General features: G+C 45.2%; 1 protein-coding gene across 1 annotated transcript; it reads right to left on the reverse strand.

Moving 5' to 3' along the window:
• Positions 1–4552: 4552 nt before the first annotated feature.
• On the reverse strand, positions 4553–16963 carry calm1b (calmodulin 1b). The gene is made up of 6 exons (XM_004542249.5): positions 16812–16963; positions 12146–12176; positions 11260–11403; positions 7388–7494; positions 6365–6500; positions 4553–5648 (listed from the first exon to the last, which is right to left on the reverse strand). Exons 1-6 carry the CDS (start codon positions 16812–16814, stop codon positions 5620–5622), a joined length of 450 nt encoding a protein of 149 aa, XP_004542306.1. The 5' UTR covers positions 16815–16963; the 3' UTR covers positions 4553–5619.
• Between the last annotated feature and the right edge of the window lie 1973 nt (positions 16964–18936).

Raw genomic sequence — 18936 nt, forward strand, 5'->3', positions numbered from 1 at the left:
TGCAATTTAGCGTGACAGGGTTAGAAAAGTGGATCAACATGCAGGCTTTACTTTAGGCTTTGCTGGAGTGGAGCGTCCCAAACAAACTGCAGATCATTACAAGCTCTCCTCTAACGATCTGAGAAACATGGAGGAATATTTTAATATGACAAGTAGCTACATATGTTTCTTTTTTATATACATGTTAAACAGTATTTTGCATGCATTTGTTCTAGATATGTCCATGGTACTAATGAAGTGGGGTTTTTAGAGCAAACGGGTGCTGGGTGCTGGTGCCTCCACCCTAGGGGCCTAGCACTGATATACAGGGTCTCTCACTCTGTCTCTGTGTCTCAGACAACTCCTGAGCTCAACAGGGAGCCTGCTGTTCTGCCGGGCCGTTATTAAAGGGCTGTTTGTATTGCCTGCTGTTTTTTTCATTAGCAGGAATCTTATATCATCGCCTCTGAATATTGCATGAGGTTCGGGGAGGCTTGGTTGTCGTGACACCGCCATAATATTTCACAACAATCAAAGATGGATGAGCCTATTCTTCTAGGTAAATAGAGGGAGGCCTGGCACCAATGAGGAGGAACCCAGAGATGGTGACGGTGACACTGACGTGCTATAAAGTGGGGTGGGGGTGGGTGGGGAGCTTGGAAGAGGAAGGGACCAGAAAAAATGCTAGAAGAGTGATTGAGTCCATAAAAATTCACTGTAAGACAAATGGAGCAGGCAGAGATGAGGGAGCAAGGTAAATGAGGGGGAAAGAGGGAGGGAGAGGACAAGAGAGGGAGACAGTAAGAAAAGACAAGACGTGAGAAGGCGGAGGATTAAAAAAATGAGAGTGATGGAGCTATTAGACGTTGAGAGAAAGAGTTAGAGTTGGAGAGATGGAGACCGACGCTGGCCCAGTAATTGAAAAGACTGATTTACAGAGGAAGCTTAGCTGGGTTTGGTGGGATGGTGCTGGTGGAGAGCTCGCTGCATTGCAGAGTCCAGGACACAAGAACAGCCGAACCCCCCCTCACTCTTTGCTCCGGCACCTCTGTAGTCGTCATTAGTGCAGCACGGTGAAAATGACCCTCAAAGGCCCATAATAAGCAGTGAGGCTGCAATAGCATCATTTTACTCTCTTTCCTTTTTACCATGAATACAGCAAAAGGAAGTGAAATAAGTAAAGACGGCTCTAAAGGCAAAACATAAAACACAGCTGGGGAAGGTCCTTGTGTTGCTGCAGGTAACGTCTCCACACAAAACACAAGTTTCCAAGTGATTAGCGTGTTCGCGTGTGTGTACGTACACAGCGTGAGCGCGAGGGGTAAAGATCAAACCGCTCTGAAAGGTCGTGCCTGCCTTTCTTTATTACAGTCCTCGTGGCTTTGTGCCGTTCACTCTGGAGACAGGTGGGCCTTTAAAACGTTGCCACCTTTCCAGCCACCACAAAGGCAAATATGCTTGTTTAGGTCGATATAGCAAAGTCCGAAGCACGTTACGCTGGTGCAAATGGACCTGTGTTACTGTGTGTGTGCGCGTGTGTACTTGTTTAAATGTCTTTGTGAGGACTGTACTCGTGGAATTTTGAGGCTCAAAATGTGGTTTCAGGGAAGGCCTGATTAAGATGTGAAAACGTGTGTGTGTGTGTGTGTGTGTGTGTGTGTGTGTAGGGGTACTTATAGAAAGTACTAGAAGCTTTCTCATGTTGATTGCACGTCTCCGTCAGCTCCGCTCATCCACTTCCTTGACTTGCTACTACAGCTGGACGTTACACCAACCAGCAGAGCTCCATGCCCTGCCCTCCAACACACACACACACACACACACACACACACACACATTACTAAATACAGGATACACACTCATCCTGTATGTCATAGGTCTGTCTTAAAAGCGTGCCCGTTCTTTCCAGCAGCATTGATACTTGATATCCGTGCCCGGTCAGTCCCTCTCACATTACCGCCTCTGCAGTGAGCTGCTTCATTTACACGTGAAATATTGATGTTCTTAATTTAACCCCCGGGGTGCTCAGGTGTCCCTTCCTCTCCCAAAGAGCCGGGGGAGAGGCCTTTTCCAGAGAACCTGCAGCCTCCACACTGAAACCACACCCCTGTTCTTCTGGGATTGGTTGAGAGGATGTGCTTGCTTTTTCTTCATTGGTTGGTTAGTGCTTACAGGCAAACAAGCCAGTGTGGCTGTTTGTTGTCAGTCTGCTAGCGTTTAAGTGTTGATTGATGCTGGGGGGGGGAACAGGCACCTGCAGGCACACCTTTACAGCTTACAGTCACCAAGCTACTGGCTCCAAGACTGTGTTACTTCCTAGTATTCACTATTTTTAAGAAAATAAATCTATTATACACTCACCAACCACTTCATTGGGTACGCCTTGCTACTATCATTCAACAGAGATTTTGGGCCATACTGACATGGTAGTATCACAGTTGCTGCAGATTTGTCAGCTGCACATCCAGGATGTGACTTTCCCTTTCCACCACGTCCCAAAGGTGCTGTGTTGGATTGAGAGCTGGTGACTGTGTAGGCCATTAGGCCCAGTCAGTGATGAGGGGCTCCAAAGTGTGCCAAGAAAAGATCCCCCACACATTACACCCCCAGCAGTAGCCCAAACCGTTCCATGTTAGTAAACAACATGAAAGCAGGGTGGCTCTGCTCTTTCATGTTGTTGACACTAAACTCTGATCGCTGCATCTAAATGTCGCAGCAAAAATTGAGACCACGGTTTTCCGTAGAGGCACCTGGTGCGGTCTTCTGCTGCCGTAGCCTGTCTGCTTCAATATTTGCTGTGTTGTGCGTTCAGATGTGCCCTTCTGCTCATCTAAGGAGTGGTTATTCCTGTTACAGGAATGGCCTGTCTGGCCATTATCCTCTGACATCAGGCTGATTAAACCAGGTTAACAGGAGCCTGGATTTTTTTTCTGGGCATCAAACTGTAGAGCTCATGTTAGAAGCAGCAGTTATCTGGCTGTATGTTTTTGGCACAAAGAGTCTCCTTAAAGCAGACACAGTAACATAGTTTCAAAATTAGATTTATTTATTTATTAATTCCAGGAGAAAATTATTAGTTTCTCCAAGAACAGTAACTAACTAGACGAAGTTAAATAATACAATATATTTTAAATGTACTAAATGTAACAAAATAGCTCTAATTATAAATATTACACAAAACTGAATATCTATGTATATCTATGTGTGTGTGTATATATATACACATATATATACACACACATATACATGTGTATATAGTTGAAATTGATAATAGTAGCAAACAGGAGCTCCACATCCAAGGATGTCATGTTGAAATAAAAAGACTACGGCTCAGTTAAAGAAAAAAAAAATTTTGTAACAGAAGTGAGACTAATGCTAAAGTTTTAATGTTATAGCAGCAGGATGACTTTCACAAAAGCGCATTGTTTTCATTATTTTATCCCACCATTCATGATTTTATTGGTCTATGGGCTTCATGAAGACCTCTTTTATCTTCCTTTCAAAGTAAAATCACAGATGGAGCATCAGACTAACCGAGGTACGGTCCCAGCTGTCAATCAGCTGAGCAGCAGTTGCTATTAGCTCATCTGATACTGCAGGGAGGGGCAAAGCAGGAAAGCCGAGTTTATGTCTTCTTCCAAATAAAACATCATGACTGTAATTAGATAGGCTTCCCAGTTCCTGGCAGTAGTCGGGTGGCGCTGTTTCTTGTTACCCACCCTTTCCTTTTTTATCTGATTAACGTGTGCAAGGCAAGTCCACAGAAGCTAAATACCACCTAATTTAGACCAGATCAGCAGAGATAATGATGACGTGAGGTATGCAGAGAATATTCTGTGTTTTGTCTTTTGAAAGCAGATTCCAACCCCTCTGTGTTTTTTCTTCAACGTATATGTCTAAGGCAAGTCTTCACATCAAGCTCGAGCTTGCCAGACATGCATGCTGGTGGGAGGAGAGCGGCCACATCTTTTCCTCTTTCCAAACACGGTGACGTTACAGTCCAAATATAGTAAAACAGTTTAGGTCTGGCTTTACTTTCAGACCTTTAGGTAGCACTGAGGCATGGCAGAGCTTGCTCCCTGTTACGTTGCCTCTGTCCGTGCGTGTTGTGTAAAAAGCTGTGGCCCGGTTTGCCTTACTAGGACAAGCCAACATGGAGTCGTTGGCAGAAAGCAGGAGGGTTTATTCAAACTCCCACTTGCCTTTTCAAAAACCCCCAACATCCCAGTTACAGCATGCTCCTGTTGCCTAGCAACCAGCTGGGTCTCGAGAGGGAAGAGGCGTCACGGATGTGTATGTATATCCACGGCTGAGCGGGAAAGCAAACACATCCTGCTGCCTCTCCCTCCCCTGCGAGCGCTCGCTCTCCGTAAACCTCACCGCCATGTAAAGGAGTATCACACACCACCCGGTCCTTCTCAGCACCACCCAAAGACACGGCACATGGAGAGGATGATCAGAATTATTTATTGTTGACACATTTGTCTACTCGGTAAACAACATACAGACTCATTATGCTGTCTTTATAGATCATTTTCACAATCAAGCATAAGAAAAATGACATAAGACACGATAAAGTTCATGGTCTTTTATTTGAAAAAAAGAAATAAAGACTAGCATGTACAACTTGGAATGAATGTAAACTGAACTCAGAAGAACATCTGCAAAGACCGGTGTGCCGACACTCCTAACAGCATGCGCTGCGAACACAGTACACCCCTCACTATGCTCACGTCTGAGTCGAGAAACAGAAGAAGAAAAGTGAAGGCCAGTGATTCTCTCTTGCAAGAAAAGAGGACAGACACTGCATCTCAGCGAGAAAAAAGAAAGATAAGAAAAAAGAAATGAGAAAGCTCACCGTAAGACTCTTTAAGTCCCCCCTCCTTTCAAAGGGCGGGACGCACAACTACTAAGATGGCCGTCCAAATAACATAACAAAAACAAAAGAACATGCCAAACATTTGAAAATGTTTTTTGTACATTGTGGGGTTTTGTTTTTTCCACTTTTTATCTAGCATACATTAAGTCCCGTTCCACTTTAACGCTTGAGTTAGAACCTGTTATATTCTCTCATCTTAACAGTACAGAGTTCCTCTCCAAATACAAAAAACTGTACCAAACCAACAAGAGGACAGCTCATAGTGGAATCAGCACGCTCTGGTAGCCCGGAGGAGGGGCGGAGGTGAGGGAGGGGTCGGAGGGTTAGGTTAGTGCTCCGGTCTCAAGCTGCATGCATGAAGAACAGAAAACAGAGAGAAAGAAGAGATGGCCAGCCCAGACTTTACCACTAGCAAATGGAACTGGAAGTAGTTCACCAAATGCTGCTGCTTTAGTCTGAAGGGAGTTACAGGGTTTGTCGTTATTATTTTTACTTGTTAAGTACTGATGCTAAACTGATCTCCGGGGGGGAGGGGACAGGATCACTAACCATTTTCATGCAGATATTTTTTGTATGTTTTTATATTTTTCCTGTGTGGACAGAAGGATATTTTATTTCAACATTCAATTATTTTCTATACAGAAACAGTATGAATAAATGAACATTTTTTCCAAGAGGTAAGTAAAACATTTTGATTTTTTTTTTTATCCTTTTTTTGTTTGTTTTTCTTCTAAGAGGGGGCAGGACGGGGCAGGCAAGCTTCACTTTGCAGTCATCATCTGTACAAACTCTGCAAACAGAGAGAGAGGGGACAAGAGACAATGAGGACATTGGGTGTGCGGCTTTGGCACAGCCAGTAAGAGCAGTCACCTGCTAAATTGTTCAATGCTTTATTAATTTTTTAATCAACTTGAGCAGGTTCAGAACACACATACTAATTAGTGTGCCCTTTCCAAACAGCTTCCGTGTTCATCTCATTAAACCCGTTTGATTAAAAAGCTCGAGCGTTGTGCTTACAGCTGGGGAGAAATGTGATGGTGAAATTGACAAGAGTGAACAAATAAAAGGAGGTTTTCGTGTATCCGGTCGGAGTGTAGAAGTAGGGCACTTTGCAGCCAGGACTTATGGACTGTTCATAATATATCAACAGCCTTCTAGAAAATGAGCGCAGTCTCTCGTGTAATGTGCCAGGGGACCAACAGTGGGAGGAAGGGAGGACGAGGGAGAAAGAGTGAAAAGGCTCCTGGCGCACTGATGATAATTCAGGAGGATGGCTTTCTCCTATCTCTGTTTCAGCAGGCTCCATCTATACCCCCCATCTAATAACTAATATAATGTGCGGCTGGCTTGTCTTGCGGTCGCCCTCAGAGAAATACAGTTTGGCAAATGAAGCGCTCCGTTCTCCCTGTTTAATAAAAGCTCGCACCCTGGCCTAGAAACTAAAGCTATTTGTGTAACGTGACATTTTAGCATGCACTTTCCTTCGCGCTCGTCACAGTCTTTTACCTTCGTAGTTGACCTGTCCGTCTCCGTCGATGTCTGCTTCTCTGATCATCTCGTCCACCTCCTCGTCCGTTAGCTTCTCTCCCAGGTTCGTCATGACGTGACGCAGCTCTGCGGCGCTAATGTAGCCATTTCCGTCCTAGAAACGGAGCACGGGAACAATCGCATCAAGCGGTAAAACAAATACCCTGCAGGCTGACAACTGCTCAGGTAAAAATGGAGTAAGTAAGTAAGGAGAAGGTGTTACGCAAGCAGGAAGTAAACGAACAGACGACTTTTCTTTGCATCAGGTCTATTTTCTGTCACATACAGGCTACTGTTACAACGGGAGATGCTCGTCTTCAATTCTTGGATCTTCATGTCAAAGAAATAGGATATTCCCAATATGGTCATCTCAAAAAAGTTTGACCCACCTGCTGTTCAAACTCTGTTTAGGAAGGGCAGCCAATCAGAAGAAGGCTGACATAAAGGAGGAAGAAAGGCAGCTTGTTCCACACAGAGGAGAAACTGAGGGGCTTCACAACGGCCAAGAACGAGACAACTAAGGATTATTGTGTGGATTGTCTAACGCTACTGTAGTAGAGTCCAAAATAAAAACCACTGAGCTGGAAATGAATAGAATAGCTCTGCTTTAATTGAACATTAGCCTGGCCTGCTGTAATAAATTTACATTATCATGCAACTTAATAACCAAGAGGTTAAGGCGCATACCACATGCATCCAAATGCCATTTAGTCCCTGCGTTACCAAAGCATTTGCTGCATTTCTTCCCCCTCTAAAACTAATCTTAAAAAGGCAAAGAAAACAAAAAGCTCTCCCTGCTCTGAATTATCGGGCTTATTTGTTATTATGTGTAAAGTGCTTTGGGGTCCTTAGGGACCAAGTAAAGCGCTATACAAATACAGGCCATTTACCATTTATTTAACAATCCGTCGACCTCTTGTTCCACCAAAACCAAAACTTCAGCTTGGAAAGCACGGACGCTGTGCTGTAATTCCTTAATGATGCTCTTAAAAGCTTATTTACCTTGTCGAATACCCGGAAAGCCTCGCGGATCTCCTCCTCGCTGTCTGTGTCCTTCATTTTTCTGGCCATCATGGTCAGGAACTCTGGGAAGTCAATGGTTCCATTACCTGCAATGGGTGATCAACGGGGCGCGTTTAATCAGCAAAAAACTGCAATTACGTAAAAGCAAACACTGATAAGTAGACATAATACAACGCAGCATTTAGCTGATGAAAAGCACAAAAATACTCATTTATGTCCTTCTGCTGCTGCTGTGTATTACAGAAACATTTATATTAGCATTTAGGCCACGTCTGCTCTTCAAAGATGTTTTTGACAGTGAAGCTTGAGGCTGAACAGTTCAAAAATAATTTATCATACACCTTTACTGCTGTGCTAAACATATCTACTGAAGGCTGGGAGGAGGAGGAGGAGGAGGGGGGTATGTGTGAGGGTGACTCTGTGTATGTATGTGCTTCCTTTTCTTCCTTAGGGGAAGCCCTTGGAAAATGTTGCGTATGTTATAAGCAACGCAGCAGGATTGCAGTGAGGGGACCCATGGGCAGTCATCCATAATGCAGACATTTAGTGTACTGTGCAGCTTTGCCTTCAAGGAGCCTGCATGTATCGAAAGATCTCTTGTGGCCCCACAGTCACAAACTGAGGCTGGAGGGAGAACGAGAAAAGGTCTGGATGCTCCGTCCCTCCTATCCATCTTTGTTGCTCCTGTTCCCTGTAAAATATCTACTATTTTGTTTGCAGAAAAAGTGCAATATCTGGCACACGTGAACCAGCGATGGCTTTCCAGATGGTGCTAATGGTAGCTGCTATGCTAGTGACACATGCATGTGTGTGCAAATCGATCAATATCCATGTAGGTGTTGTCAAGACAGGATTACCAAAGGATCAGACATTCCTGACAGTGCAAGGCTCTATGGGGAGCTTAGTGGCTCACCAATAACACCATAAGAAGGAGGCTGGGAAAGCTGGTGGGGGACGTAACAGATCTCCAGATCTATTACAAGATCTGAAGAATCAGTAAGAACTATGGGAAATGTATTTTCATTAACAAGTGACAAAAAATACCCAGAAATTTATGAGGGAATTGAAATGAAGGTCAGGGACACCAAGGGCAAAGTAACCATGAGGATTAGCCCTGGGGTGGGATTGTGGGCAGATTAACCAATGGCAGAGCATGCCTTAGAGGGAGAGCTAAAGAGTGAACAAGAGGATGGACGTGTATATCAAAAAAGGAATGTCGTAATGTGATGGGGCAGATGGCGATCTCATGGCCTGCGGTAGCAGTCTAAGGACCTGTTATCTAACACAGAGACATCAAGCAGCACCGAAGGGAAAACACATGCTGCCACTGGGGGGTTGGGAGAGATGGATATTGGGGGGGGGGACCACAATCCAAGGGGGAAAATAACAAGAGAGGTAGCCCTTGAGCGATATCTGTACAGCTGCACCTCAGGCCAGCTGCAACAGCAAATGAGGAAGAACGGTAGAAGCAGATGGATGAAGATAGGGAGGAAGGCAGATGGGAAGAGGAAGAGAAAAGGGTGGTAAGATAAAGAGAGAGAAAAAAAGAGAGGGAGGGAGTGAGTGGGTGGCAGAGAGGGAGCTGGAGATGAGGGAGATGTGAAGAGGAGAGAATGTAAGGAGTGAACCGAGTGGGAGATGGTGCGATTACACATAAGAGGTGCTGACGCAAACTATAGAAGGCTGAGGCATCTCGACACTTGTGTGTGGTCATTGGATTTTCCTGCATCATAAAGCCAGAGTCCATCCCAGAGCCGGGAAGGAAGGGTCGGGTTGTGTAATGATGACGAGTGATGTGCTGCAGCTAAAGCTTGTATTTTAATTCATAATTACGCTTGTTTTTTATCCTGTCTTAAACATGATGTGATCTTCTTTTAGGCTGAGGAATATAATAGCTCCCGGGTGTTTTACAGCATGTGTGGTTATGCTTTCATGCTCAACTCTGTGCGGTGGCGAATTAAAAACCAGCATTTCTATCTGATACCACACCGACACAGTGCCGTCTCTAGCTAAAGCCTTCCATCCTGTCTCCATTTGTTGTAATTCTTTACCCCAGCCTCCTTGTTTGGTAAATAAAGCTGATTTTCAATGGGCCAGCTGACATCCCATGGCTGCTGATGTGGGTACTGGATGTGCAAAGCGCAGAGAGGCCTTATGTAACCACTTTTATTTTCCATTACTAGCTTCACTGCTGTCTGACCTAGATTGCATCAGCCAAGGGAGGCAGAGGCAGAACAAGGGGATGTTAGTGTGTGTGTGTGTGTGTGTGTGTGTGTGTGTGTGTGTGTGTGTGTGTGTGTGTGTGTGTGTGTGTGTGTGTTCGTTCTTGGGTGTAAGAGAAGGAGAGGGCATCAAGGATTGTGGGAGGACGTTTCAATAAAGGGGCAGCCAAGCTGCGACGCAATTGATTTCTCCTGATCAATGTGCTCCCATTTACGAAATCCTATAAGCTGACAGAGCAGCACTGAGGTAAAGGCCCCACTGAAAGCTAACATCCTGTGCAGCTCAAGGACGGCCAACTTTTGAGCTACTAGCCAACAACTTGGATTCCTGTCCTCTAACTCAGTTTGCTGTCTCACTATGTCTGTTTCACACTGCAGCGCAGGGACGGATGCACAGGAGAAGAGAATTATGTCAGCCGACGGTGGTTCAACATGGGCTCGGTAACGCTGAGCCTTCGACACACAGCACTCACCAGCACTGAACACTCCTCGTGCACATCCATATGCGTGACACTGACAACTGTGATGGAGCTGAACGCACGGTGACTAAACTGCTGACACAGAGAGGATACGTCATCTAAAGATAAGGCTGGCCGGACAGTTGGCTTGGACAGTTGGTTGACAGTTGGCAGAAAAGGGAGGGACGTGGGCAACAGCACCGCTGATGTGTTTCGAGAAAGGGCCGTAATGGATGGTCGAACTAATCCCTCGTCCATTTGTAACAGAGGTTTTATCGCTAAAGTCACGCAATGAAATGTTAACTAGAAATTAAAGTCCCACCCACCCCATTAGACCATCCAATCAAATTAACAGACAAATCTCCAAACAGTTAGTCCTCTTTTCCCTAGCTGGGACCACATCCTCATTTAGGTTTGATAGTGTTTCTAGTACAGAATGGCAGATGGCGTGAACATGAATTGAGGCTGCAGTCTGGGGACTGGATGCAGATCCCCATGTACTGACAAGAAGTGAATGAATTGAAAAACAGAGGGTGGGTGTGTGGGTGGGCCACCAAAACAACAACGAACAGCGTGCAGCGTGGGGTCCACATATAGACAGAACCAGAAGGGGTCTGCATGGAGGTGAAGTCCCACTCCTGAAAATCAGTTAAATTATGTCCAACTGTATTTAGGCAAATGAGTCGCAGTTGTGTAATTTTTGCTGCTTCTCTGTTGGGAATGACAGCTGCCGGTCATTTTGTTGATTAAAAGTGGGGCCGTTACAGGAAAGGATCATATTAACCCAAATGTTCAAACCCATCTCCCTGGTTTAGAACGTAAGTCTTGTTTTTGTAGCCTGGACGCACCGTACCACAAATAACATCCACGTGCATCCCTGATTCTAGTCGCCTATATTGTTTTTGGATTTGGAAAACGTTATTGTTCAATTATCACATCAAACACAAACTCTTCACCTTATGGCACAAAGACGGGGTTAAAAAAATGTTCTCAATAAAAGTGATAATCGTCAACATAAAGTTAGGGTTGTACTTTTTCAACCAATCAAGAAAACTTCACTGCCTTATATGGCACCTAGGCATGTACTGAACTGACAAATCATAATTGTAATGAGTAACTTTACACAGTTTTGTTAGTCTAATGCCAAGAAATGAAGCGTGAGTATACTGACCATCAGCATCCACCTCGTTGATCATGTCCTGCAGCTCAGCCTCTGTGGGGTTCTGGCCCAGCGACCTCATGACGGTGCCGAGCTCTTTGGTGGTGATGGTGCCGTCACCATCCTTGTCAAATAAGGAGAAAGCCTCCTTGAACTCTGTGGGGGTTGGAGGTGAGAGCGCCAGTTAGATTGCTGTTGCTGTGCAGTTAGAGAATAGGTTGTGTTGGGACGCTGCGGTCAGGTCTAGAAAGGTCAACTGATTCTCAACTAACCTGCAAAGCTAATGCACACGTGTGCCGAGCTCTGACTGCACAAAGAAGTCTTATAAGACTCAGAAGACTGGAAGTGGGAAAAAGCCAGCGTGTCTGTTTTTATCTTTTGAACAAGCAGGCTTCTTAACTACAGGCCATAAAAACCCATCCAGAGATTGAAAATAGGCAATAGTGAGCATCAGCCTTGAGGCTTAACACAAGCTAATTAGCCACAGAGGGGCTTTGAGTGAGAAGAAACTGTGCAGCTTTCACTTTTTTCCCATCATTTATTATTAAGAATATCAAGGTGCCTCAGTGATTGAGACTGTTCCTAAGCTTGGCTTTAAAACCGTCTATGTGCTGCACGGGTTTCAGCCTTGACTTATGATTGCTGCAAATAGTTCTTCCCCTTATGTCCTGTTCATTTTGAAATGATAATGATCTGCTGAGGGAGGGCGGGTGCCGAATCTTTCAATGTTCTTTCACTTCATGTTCCCTATAAGCAACATGGAAACTGCCAGAACAGCTAATGGGAGACATTTCCTTACTCAGTTCTGGAACTTTACAGCATGTAAGTGATCCACTAGTACACAGGGGACATCGCACCAAGAGAAAAGGGGAAGTAGGGAAAACCTGCTTGTTCTTACCTGCAATCTGCTCCTCTGTTAGCTGGTCAGCCTGTGTGGTTGGGGGGGAGAATGGATTGTTATTGTCACAAACAAACAAGTCTTAGTCACAGGGCAAAGACTGCAAATCCCAAGTAGTTTTGTCATTACATTCCTCATCATCCCCACCGTGCAACCACCACACAGCTAAACACTGGCCACAGTGTTCTGGGGTTGGCTGGCTTCAGCTAGGAGCTCCTGTTGGGGCTGCCAAAACCTACCCACAACAATACTCCAAATGGGTTTCCTTATATTTCTTATCAAAATAGTGTTTTGTTCTCTCATATAATAGTTAACTGCCAATTACATGGCAGTAAGTCTCAAATGTAATGCTATAAAATTGACGCTAAAAGCTAGTAATCAGGTTTTGCTCACAGTGAGAGCGGAGGCTTACCGTCATACCGTCAAGGTTGTATTTGTAAGACTGGCACAGAGCTAACACATAAAAGCACTACATGAAGGTGATGTATGAAATGTAATTTCCAGCCGAAGAGTGGCTCCCTAAGACTGACGTCCTCGTGTATAAAAGTAAAAGTAGGCTACACCATAGCAGTGCTCACAAGGAGGACTGCTGGGTAACAAGATACTGCAATAAATTTGATTAAGTGCTGCCTCCAGACCAGGAGTCAAAGTTTAGGCGGGGTTGTTTCAGGACATATCAGTGCCGGCGTGTTTTCCATAACCGTAGTAACAAGAATAATGGCCTGGCGGGTTGGCCCGGCTTGGTTGCCCTCCCAGCCCTGCTCGCTGTGCCAGCTGGAGCTGTCTTAATAGCTCAGAGTGACTCACACATACTTTAAATGGCTTGAAACCGAGCATCCACCACCAGGCCTTTTACATAGATTTATTAAGCTTGTTTGTAAAAAGAGCCAGCGATTTCAAACAAACACCTTCAGCTGTAAAAGTGTGAATACAAAGCTACTGGTGCAGATAACTCCCACCGGTACACTCCAATCTCTGCCTTATAAAACATGATTTTGGGTTTTTTATTAGTATTGTTAACAGAACGCTCTGACATCATTGTGCTTGGCAGCAAGGAAGGAACACACACAGACAAACATGGAAGAGTAAGCTAGGGCGCACACATACACAGAGTCCCTTTTAATAGCATTCCTCCTCAACACCAATACTTTCCACCCCCATGTTTCCTGTGAATTAGTCAGAGTAGCCGGTTATGCCTCAAAGCGAATTCCTGCAGCCCATCAGTGTGTTTATGTGTTTGCACATGTAATTTTGCATTGGGTACAGACAAACACGCCCTCCAGGTCGTACCTATACGCCGTAGCTATGGCGATTTGACCCTTGTGAAGTTCACATTTGGGAGTGAGAGTATCTTGTTTTTCTCAGTTAAACCAGTAAATCAAATTTGCTTCATACATTTGCTCTGACTGGATACGATTTAGCAGATCACCACACAATGTGCTGCCAGATGACCTTTAACTTTTCACCAAAGAAAGAAGCCTCACGGCTTGAGCAGTAGCAGCAGGCTGGGGATGGATCGATTCAGTCAGCAAGGGGTTCACGAAGAACCTCGCGAGCACTCGTACAATTAGCTGACCTGACTCAATAACCTGCTCTGAACACGTTTCTTTCTTTCTTTCTTTCTGCTTTTTTCCTCCCTGCCTCTGCCCTCCTCCTGTCTCCACTTCCATCTGATGGAATAGGAAATGTCAAGAGACAAAAGCAACCTCCCCGACGCTGACGTGCCACTTGGGTCGACCGATATTCTCAGTCTCATCTTTGTATTTGAGTTCTGCTGCTGCTCTCTTCCTCTTTACATTTTTCGTCCCTTATTAACCCCTGTGTGAATTTCTCACTGTGTTCATGACTCCACCTTCCAGTCCTCCCTTAGTCACCCTCTTTGTCAAGCTGTGTTGCTTGTGCTGTCTCTTGCTGTCTCTCTAAGCGGACAGGGTGTGGGCACTGGTGACTCAGTACTATGGAACCTCTCCTGGCTTAGGCCCAAGCTGTCGGGGCCTTATGGTGCCGCAGCACCACTGGGCTCACTACTGACCCATCTCTTCCTGTCCTTCCTCCTCTCCCTGGCACTTGTACCTCTGCCAATATTTCCTCCTTCAGACCTTTTCTCCTCTGTGTGTCCCTTCTTCTCTCTCCATATGTGGCATACTGTTGAGAGGAAACTCCCAATGATTCACCATCCTCACTGTCTTATGGACAGCCATGTTTGCTGCCAGGCTTCCGGTGTTAAAAATGGCTTGTTTGGGGATGGGGTGTGCTCTGCTGGCAATAATTCACTGGCACGAGTGGGTCAACCACTCCCACTGTTGCCTGGGCAGTCAGCCCTAGCTATGCACTCCAAACAGGACTGCGGGAGGCAGGAGACAGTTCCCTGGGCCAGCGTAAAATAGCTTTTAGCTCTCACTTCCATATCAGGCTTGTACAAACACTGCATTCGCCTATGTTCATACTTGATTTAATTAGATAGGGGATGCAAAATAGCGCAAGAGAACACCATCAACTATCATCTTCTTCTTTAACAGCCTGTTATCAATGTTTAATGTGCATTTTTTTTCTCTGCTGCTGCTCATCTGTCACCGAGGTGCCCTAACAATTCCTGAGCTAGCATCTCTGCATTCACCAAGTGAAAGGTGCAGAACCAGCTGTCAGTCTGACAGATGGGTATGACACACACACACGGTCCTGTTCTATACTAGCACTGAGCTCCACACCGCATTTAACACCTCTTCTCTTTGAGGCTGGACAAAAAAAAGAAGAGAAAAAGAACAGCGAGGCCTCAGGGCCGAGCTGTGTCTAATGGGAGTGAGGATGGTGTAAACAACACCAGGCTCCCAACATCCTGCAATGGGGGCGCCCGTTCACCATATGGCTGGTGGTGGCAGGTGACCGGGTACTCCATTGTACTTCATTTCCGCCAAACACTGGGAACACGGGACCTGGCTAGGTGTTGTCGGCAAGCGTATAAATTATTCACTGCACTGGATAGGATGTCAACTGAGTTACTAAACATGCATCAGCAAGCAAGCGCGTAACAGGAACAGGATAGGGCCTTAGCCCGGTCCCGCTACATATTCGATATGTCCACCTCAATGGGGGAGTCTGTTTCCACTTCAGCGCATGTATTGATGCAGACAAGGGGGCTTACGGCCGTGGATTAAACTTTTCAGAGCGGCTGATACACGGGGACAACTATTCCCCTTTACACTCCAATTACTGCACTGCGCTGCAACATGAAACTGCATCACAGCTTGTTACCATATATGGGGTATTTGATTGCAGCAAAGGGGCTGGAGGAGGTCTACAGCTTCTTGACCTCCTTGAGCCATTAATGAGCTATCAAGCCCGATAATCAATGGATTAAGCTCGAAGGCCTCTTTTCCACATCCAGATCATTTCCACTTGTTAACTTCTCCTCACAGCCAGCAGAGAGGCTCTGCCTCGTTAGCTGGTTGCAGATGTCAAGAGTGTGTGTGGCTTCAGGGATCTGGTGAAAATTGTTAGTTGCCCCCCCCTCACAGAATTCAGGTTACTGCATTCTGTAGTGCAAGCCTGCCACTTCCCATAATTCGCAACATCTGGTTTTGGAAAAAGTCGACTGAACTCTCCAGCTGCTGATGCCTTTTTTTCTTTTTTTTTTTGCGGTGACCAAGCGCCACAAAGAGCTTCTTGGACAACTCACACAGGCACCACATTTGCATAACATCGAGAAAAATTTGCAAAGAGCCAAGCAAATCAGCCACCATAACACAAATAGATAACCCCGCTTACGATAAACCACCAGTAAAGGCTGCATGCATTAAAGGTGGAATTGCGTCTATTAGTGGTTGTTTACAGGCCGGGATGACACGTATAATGTAGCCATAACCTTGCAATTACATAAATATGGTCAGTTTCCGTTGCGGAACACTGACGAGATACAACAACCGTTCCCCATCATGACACGGCTCGGCTCGACCAACAAGGTGGTGCAACCTAAAAAAAAGAAAGAAAGAAAGAAAAATGGAGGGAGGGAGAAGCAAACGCAGCCGGTTCGTTTTCCTTCTAATTACCAGTGCTGCGTTCACGTTGCGAAATTTACCGCGCTTCTCTGTTCAAACACGCTTCTCCCGGCTGGGGAAACAGCGCTTTATGGCTCGGCTACGTTTCTCCGAACGATAGGTGTGCTTCTCGGTAAGGTGTGCTCCTCAGGCGGATTGTAAAAACGCACCCTAACTCACCCGTGGCTCCAGAATTATGCCGTAATAACCCAGAATAGCTTGCTAGTTACACCGTTAAACTAGTCCAAGAATTAATTCGATATGCACCGTGCAGCCGTGAAGCGGCTACTTGACCCCATATAGCCGAATAGCCAATAATGCTGTGTGAATTGCGCAGTTATGAAGCATAAAGCAAACCCATTTGGAAGTGGACAGTATTTCCATTTAGAAAGTCACTAAAACGGACAGACAAAACACATAATAGTGTACTTCATATTGCCCCATGCACTAGCTTAAAAAATGCGCCTGGCGGGCGTTTTCCGCCTCCTCCGCGCATACCGGATAGCTGATAAGAGGAATCAATGACTAAACAGTAAACATACACGTATGGTAGGTTTGCGCTTCTAATAAGCAGGCTTTCCCTACGTTTAAAACACATTTCCCTACTAAACGGAATGAATGACAATACATACCATGTTGGATGGGTTGTGTGCTTGTTGGTCTGTGGAGGCAGACTAGGAGTGTAGTCGTTCCTTAGATGGAGTTCCACTGGCGGGTTAGGAGTGAGTGTATTGGCCGTGGTTAGAATGGGGATTGCCTCGTGTATCCCTCCGCCACACTAGCACTGATCACTCACTTCCTTATTTTCAATTCAGGGCTGTTGCAGCAGCAACAGCGACGCGGGCCTCCAGCAGTGGACACGTCAATCACTGGGGCCAAAACGCCTGCAGTACATGGAGAGAGCGTCCCTGCACTCGTGTCAAACTACACAACTTGGGATGTGGCAGACATGCAGTTATTTTACACATTATTCTACGTTTTGTGTTGTTGTTTTTCTTTTTGATGCAGACAAACACCGCTGCCCATGTTGTTGAAATTCTGAGCCTGCTAGTAAACATGATCTGAATAAATATTTCTAGATGTTACTTTTTATTCACTTGGATGTTTGCTGACTAATGCAGACTAATATTGCTTATAGATTTACATGGTTAGTTCCCCTTGGGAGCTTTTAGGCAATAACTGAATGAAGCAGCAGTAAAGCAGCACATTAAAGTTAAGCCCAACTATTTATGGAGCCATTAAGATGCATATAAAGACCATAATTAACTTTAAGTAGAAAAGAAGGAGTGTGAAGCAAACCATTAACACCTTCATCTTTATCAAGAATAAGATGAGGCCACATTTCAGAGGATAGCATGCACTAGTAAATTGTTTGACCGAACTCCTGTGATTAATACTTATCTGGAAACACTGTAAAAACCTTTCCTACAGTTTGATAATTAGCGTTAGCCAAAAGTTTATTTTATTATTGGTAACAAGTTTAGCATTCAATGTCCAAAACTCACGATGTGGTGGTAAAAAACATACTGTGTCTTTAAATTAAAAAGAGATCGGAACAGTTGAAGTCTGGCAACTTCACTGGGTTTATAAAATGACGAGTTGTAAAGTAAAAATTACAAGAAATTTTGACGCTACCAGCTATAGCTCAGGATTTACATTGTTATTATTATTCTAGGGGCAGGTATGTTTTACTAATATGGGTACTAGTTTGCAGTCGCGGAAGGATACCGCCAGTGTAGGAAGCCCGGTTGACGCCGGAGATTTGCTGTGCCGGTGTGTGAGGTCGCTTCTGATTGGCCGCTGCAGACCTGCAATATTATACTCCATGTGTCGGCACCATCGATTGGCTACACGGGACCTGCATTGCACCAGGCAGTGGCACTTGATGGAAACAGAATAAGTACAAATACATAAAACTTAAAAACAACGCGCCTTTCAGAGCCTCGCTTTCGCTGTTTGAGGAGTTTAAGCAATTATTTATTTTGTATAATAATAAATTTGACTGGGGCGAGAGGAGAAGCGACGGCTTTTCATTGGCGAGGGGTAAACATTTAATAGGTTCGATATAGGAAGTGCGCACATTTGCTATTGGCTGCCACAAAGGTTTGGAAGGCCTGCGCGAAATTAACAGTAAAGCACGGCGGGGTTGCTAGCTGCTTGTTTTCGGTCGCAGACGAGAAAAGGGGAGTGGGTTTAAAAATGAGCCGTCCTGTGTTATTACTCTTAGTAATAACAGTGGCTGACTCCTGGGTATAACACTGTGACTTGGGCAGGTGGGAATGACGGTGCAGAATTTGGCAGAGCAGACGGCATCGCAGTGCTGTCACAAGAGTCCGCACACACACCACCAAGACCCCCGCCACAGAGTGTGAAGCGTGCCCGACAACAAAGCACCACCCAGCGGACAAAGTGGAGAAATTTTGGACGCTTGTTTACAGCAGCCAGGCGGGTAACAGGAGGACGCCACACACTTCATAAGGACAAAAAATGCCTCGTATGAAGGGTATGAATCCTTCATAAACCATTTCTAACAGTGAGATGACAGCGTGTGGGTTGCTGAAATGTTTCATCAGTCGCAGCTTTGTTTCTCAACCTTGATCTTAGAGAGAAGACCTTTGGTATCCTGAGACTAAACTGATACAAGGCCCCAAAATGTTTTAAATCACAGTCAAAGCTATTTTAACAGCAGAACTTTGAACATTACGACTCTTCTCCATACAACCCCCCCCCCCCCCCCCCAAAAAAAAAAAAAACATA

Source organism: Maylandia zebra, linkage group LG15 (genome assembly GCF_041146795.1).
Source record: "Maylandia zebra isolate NMK-2024a linkage group LG15, Mzebra_GT3a, whole genome shotgun sequence".
Taxonomy (NCBI): Eukaryota; Metazoa; Chordata; class Actinopteri; order Cichliformes; family Cichlidae; genus Maylandia; species Maylandia zebra.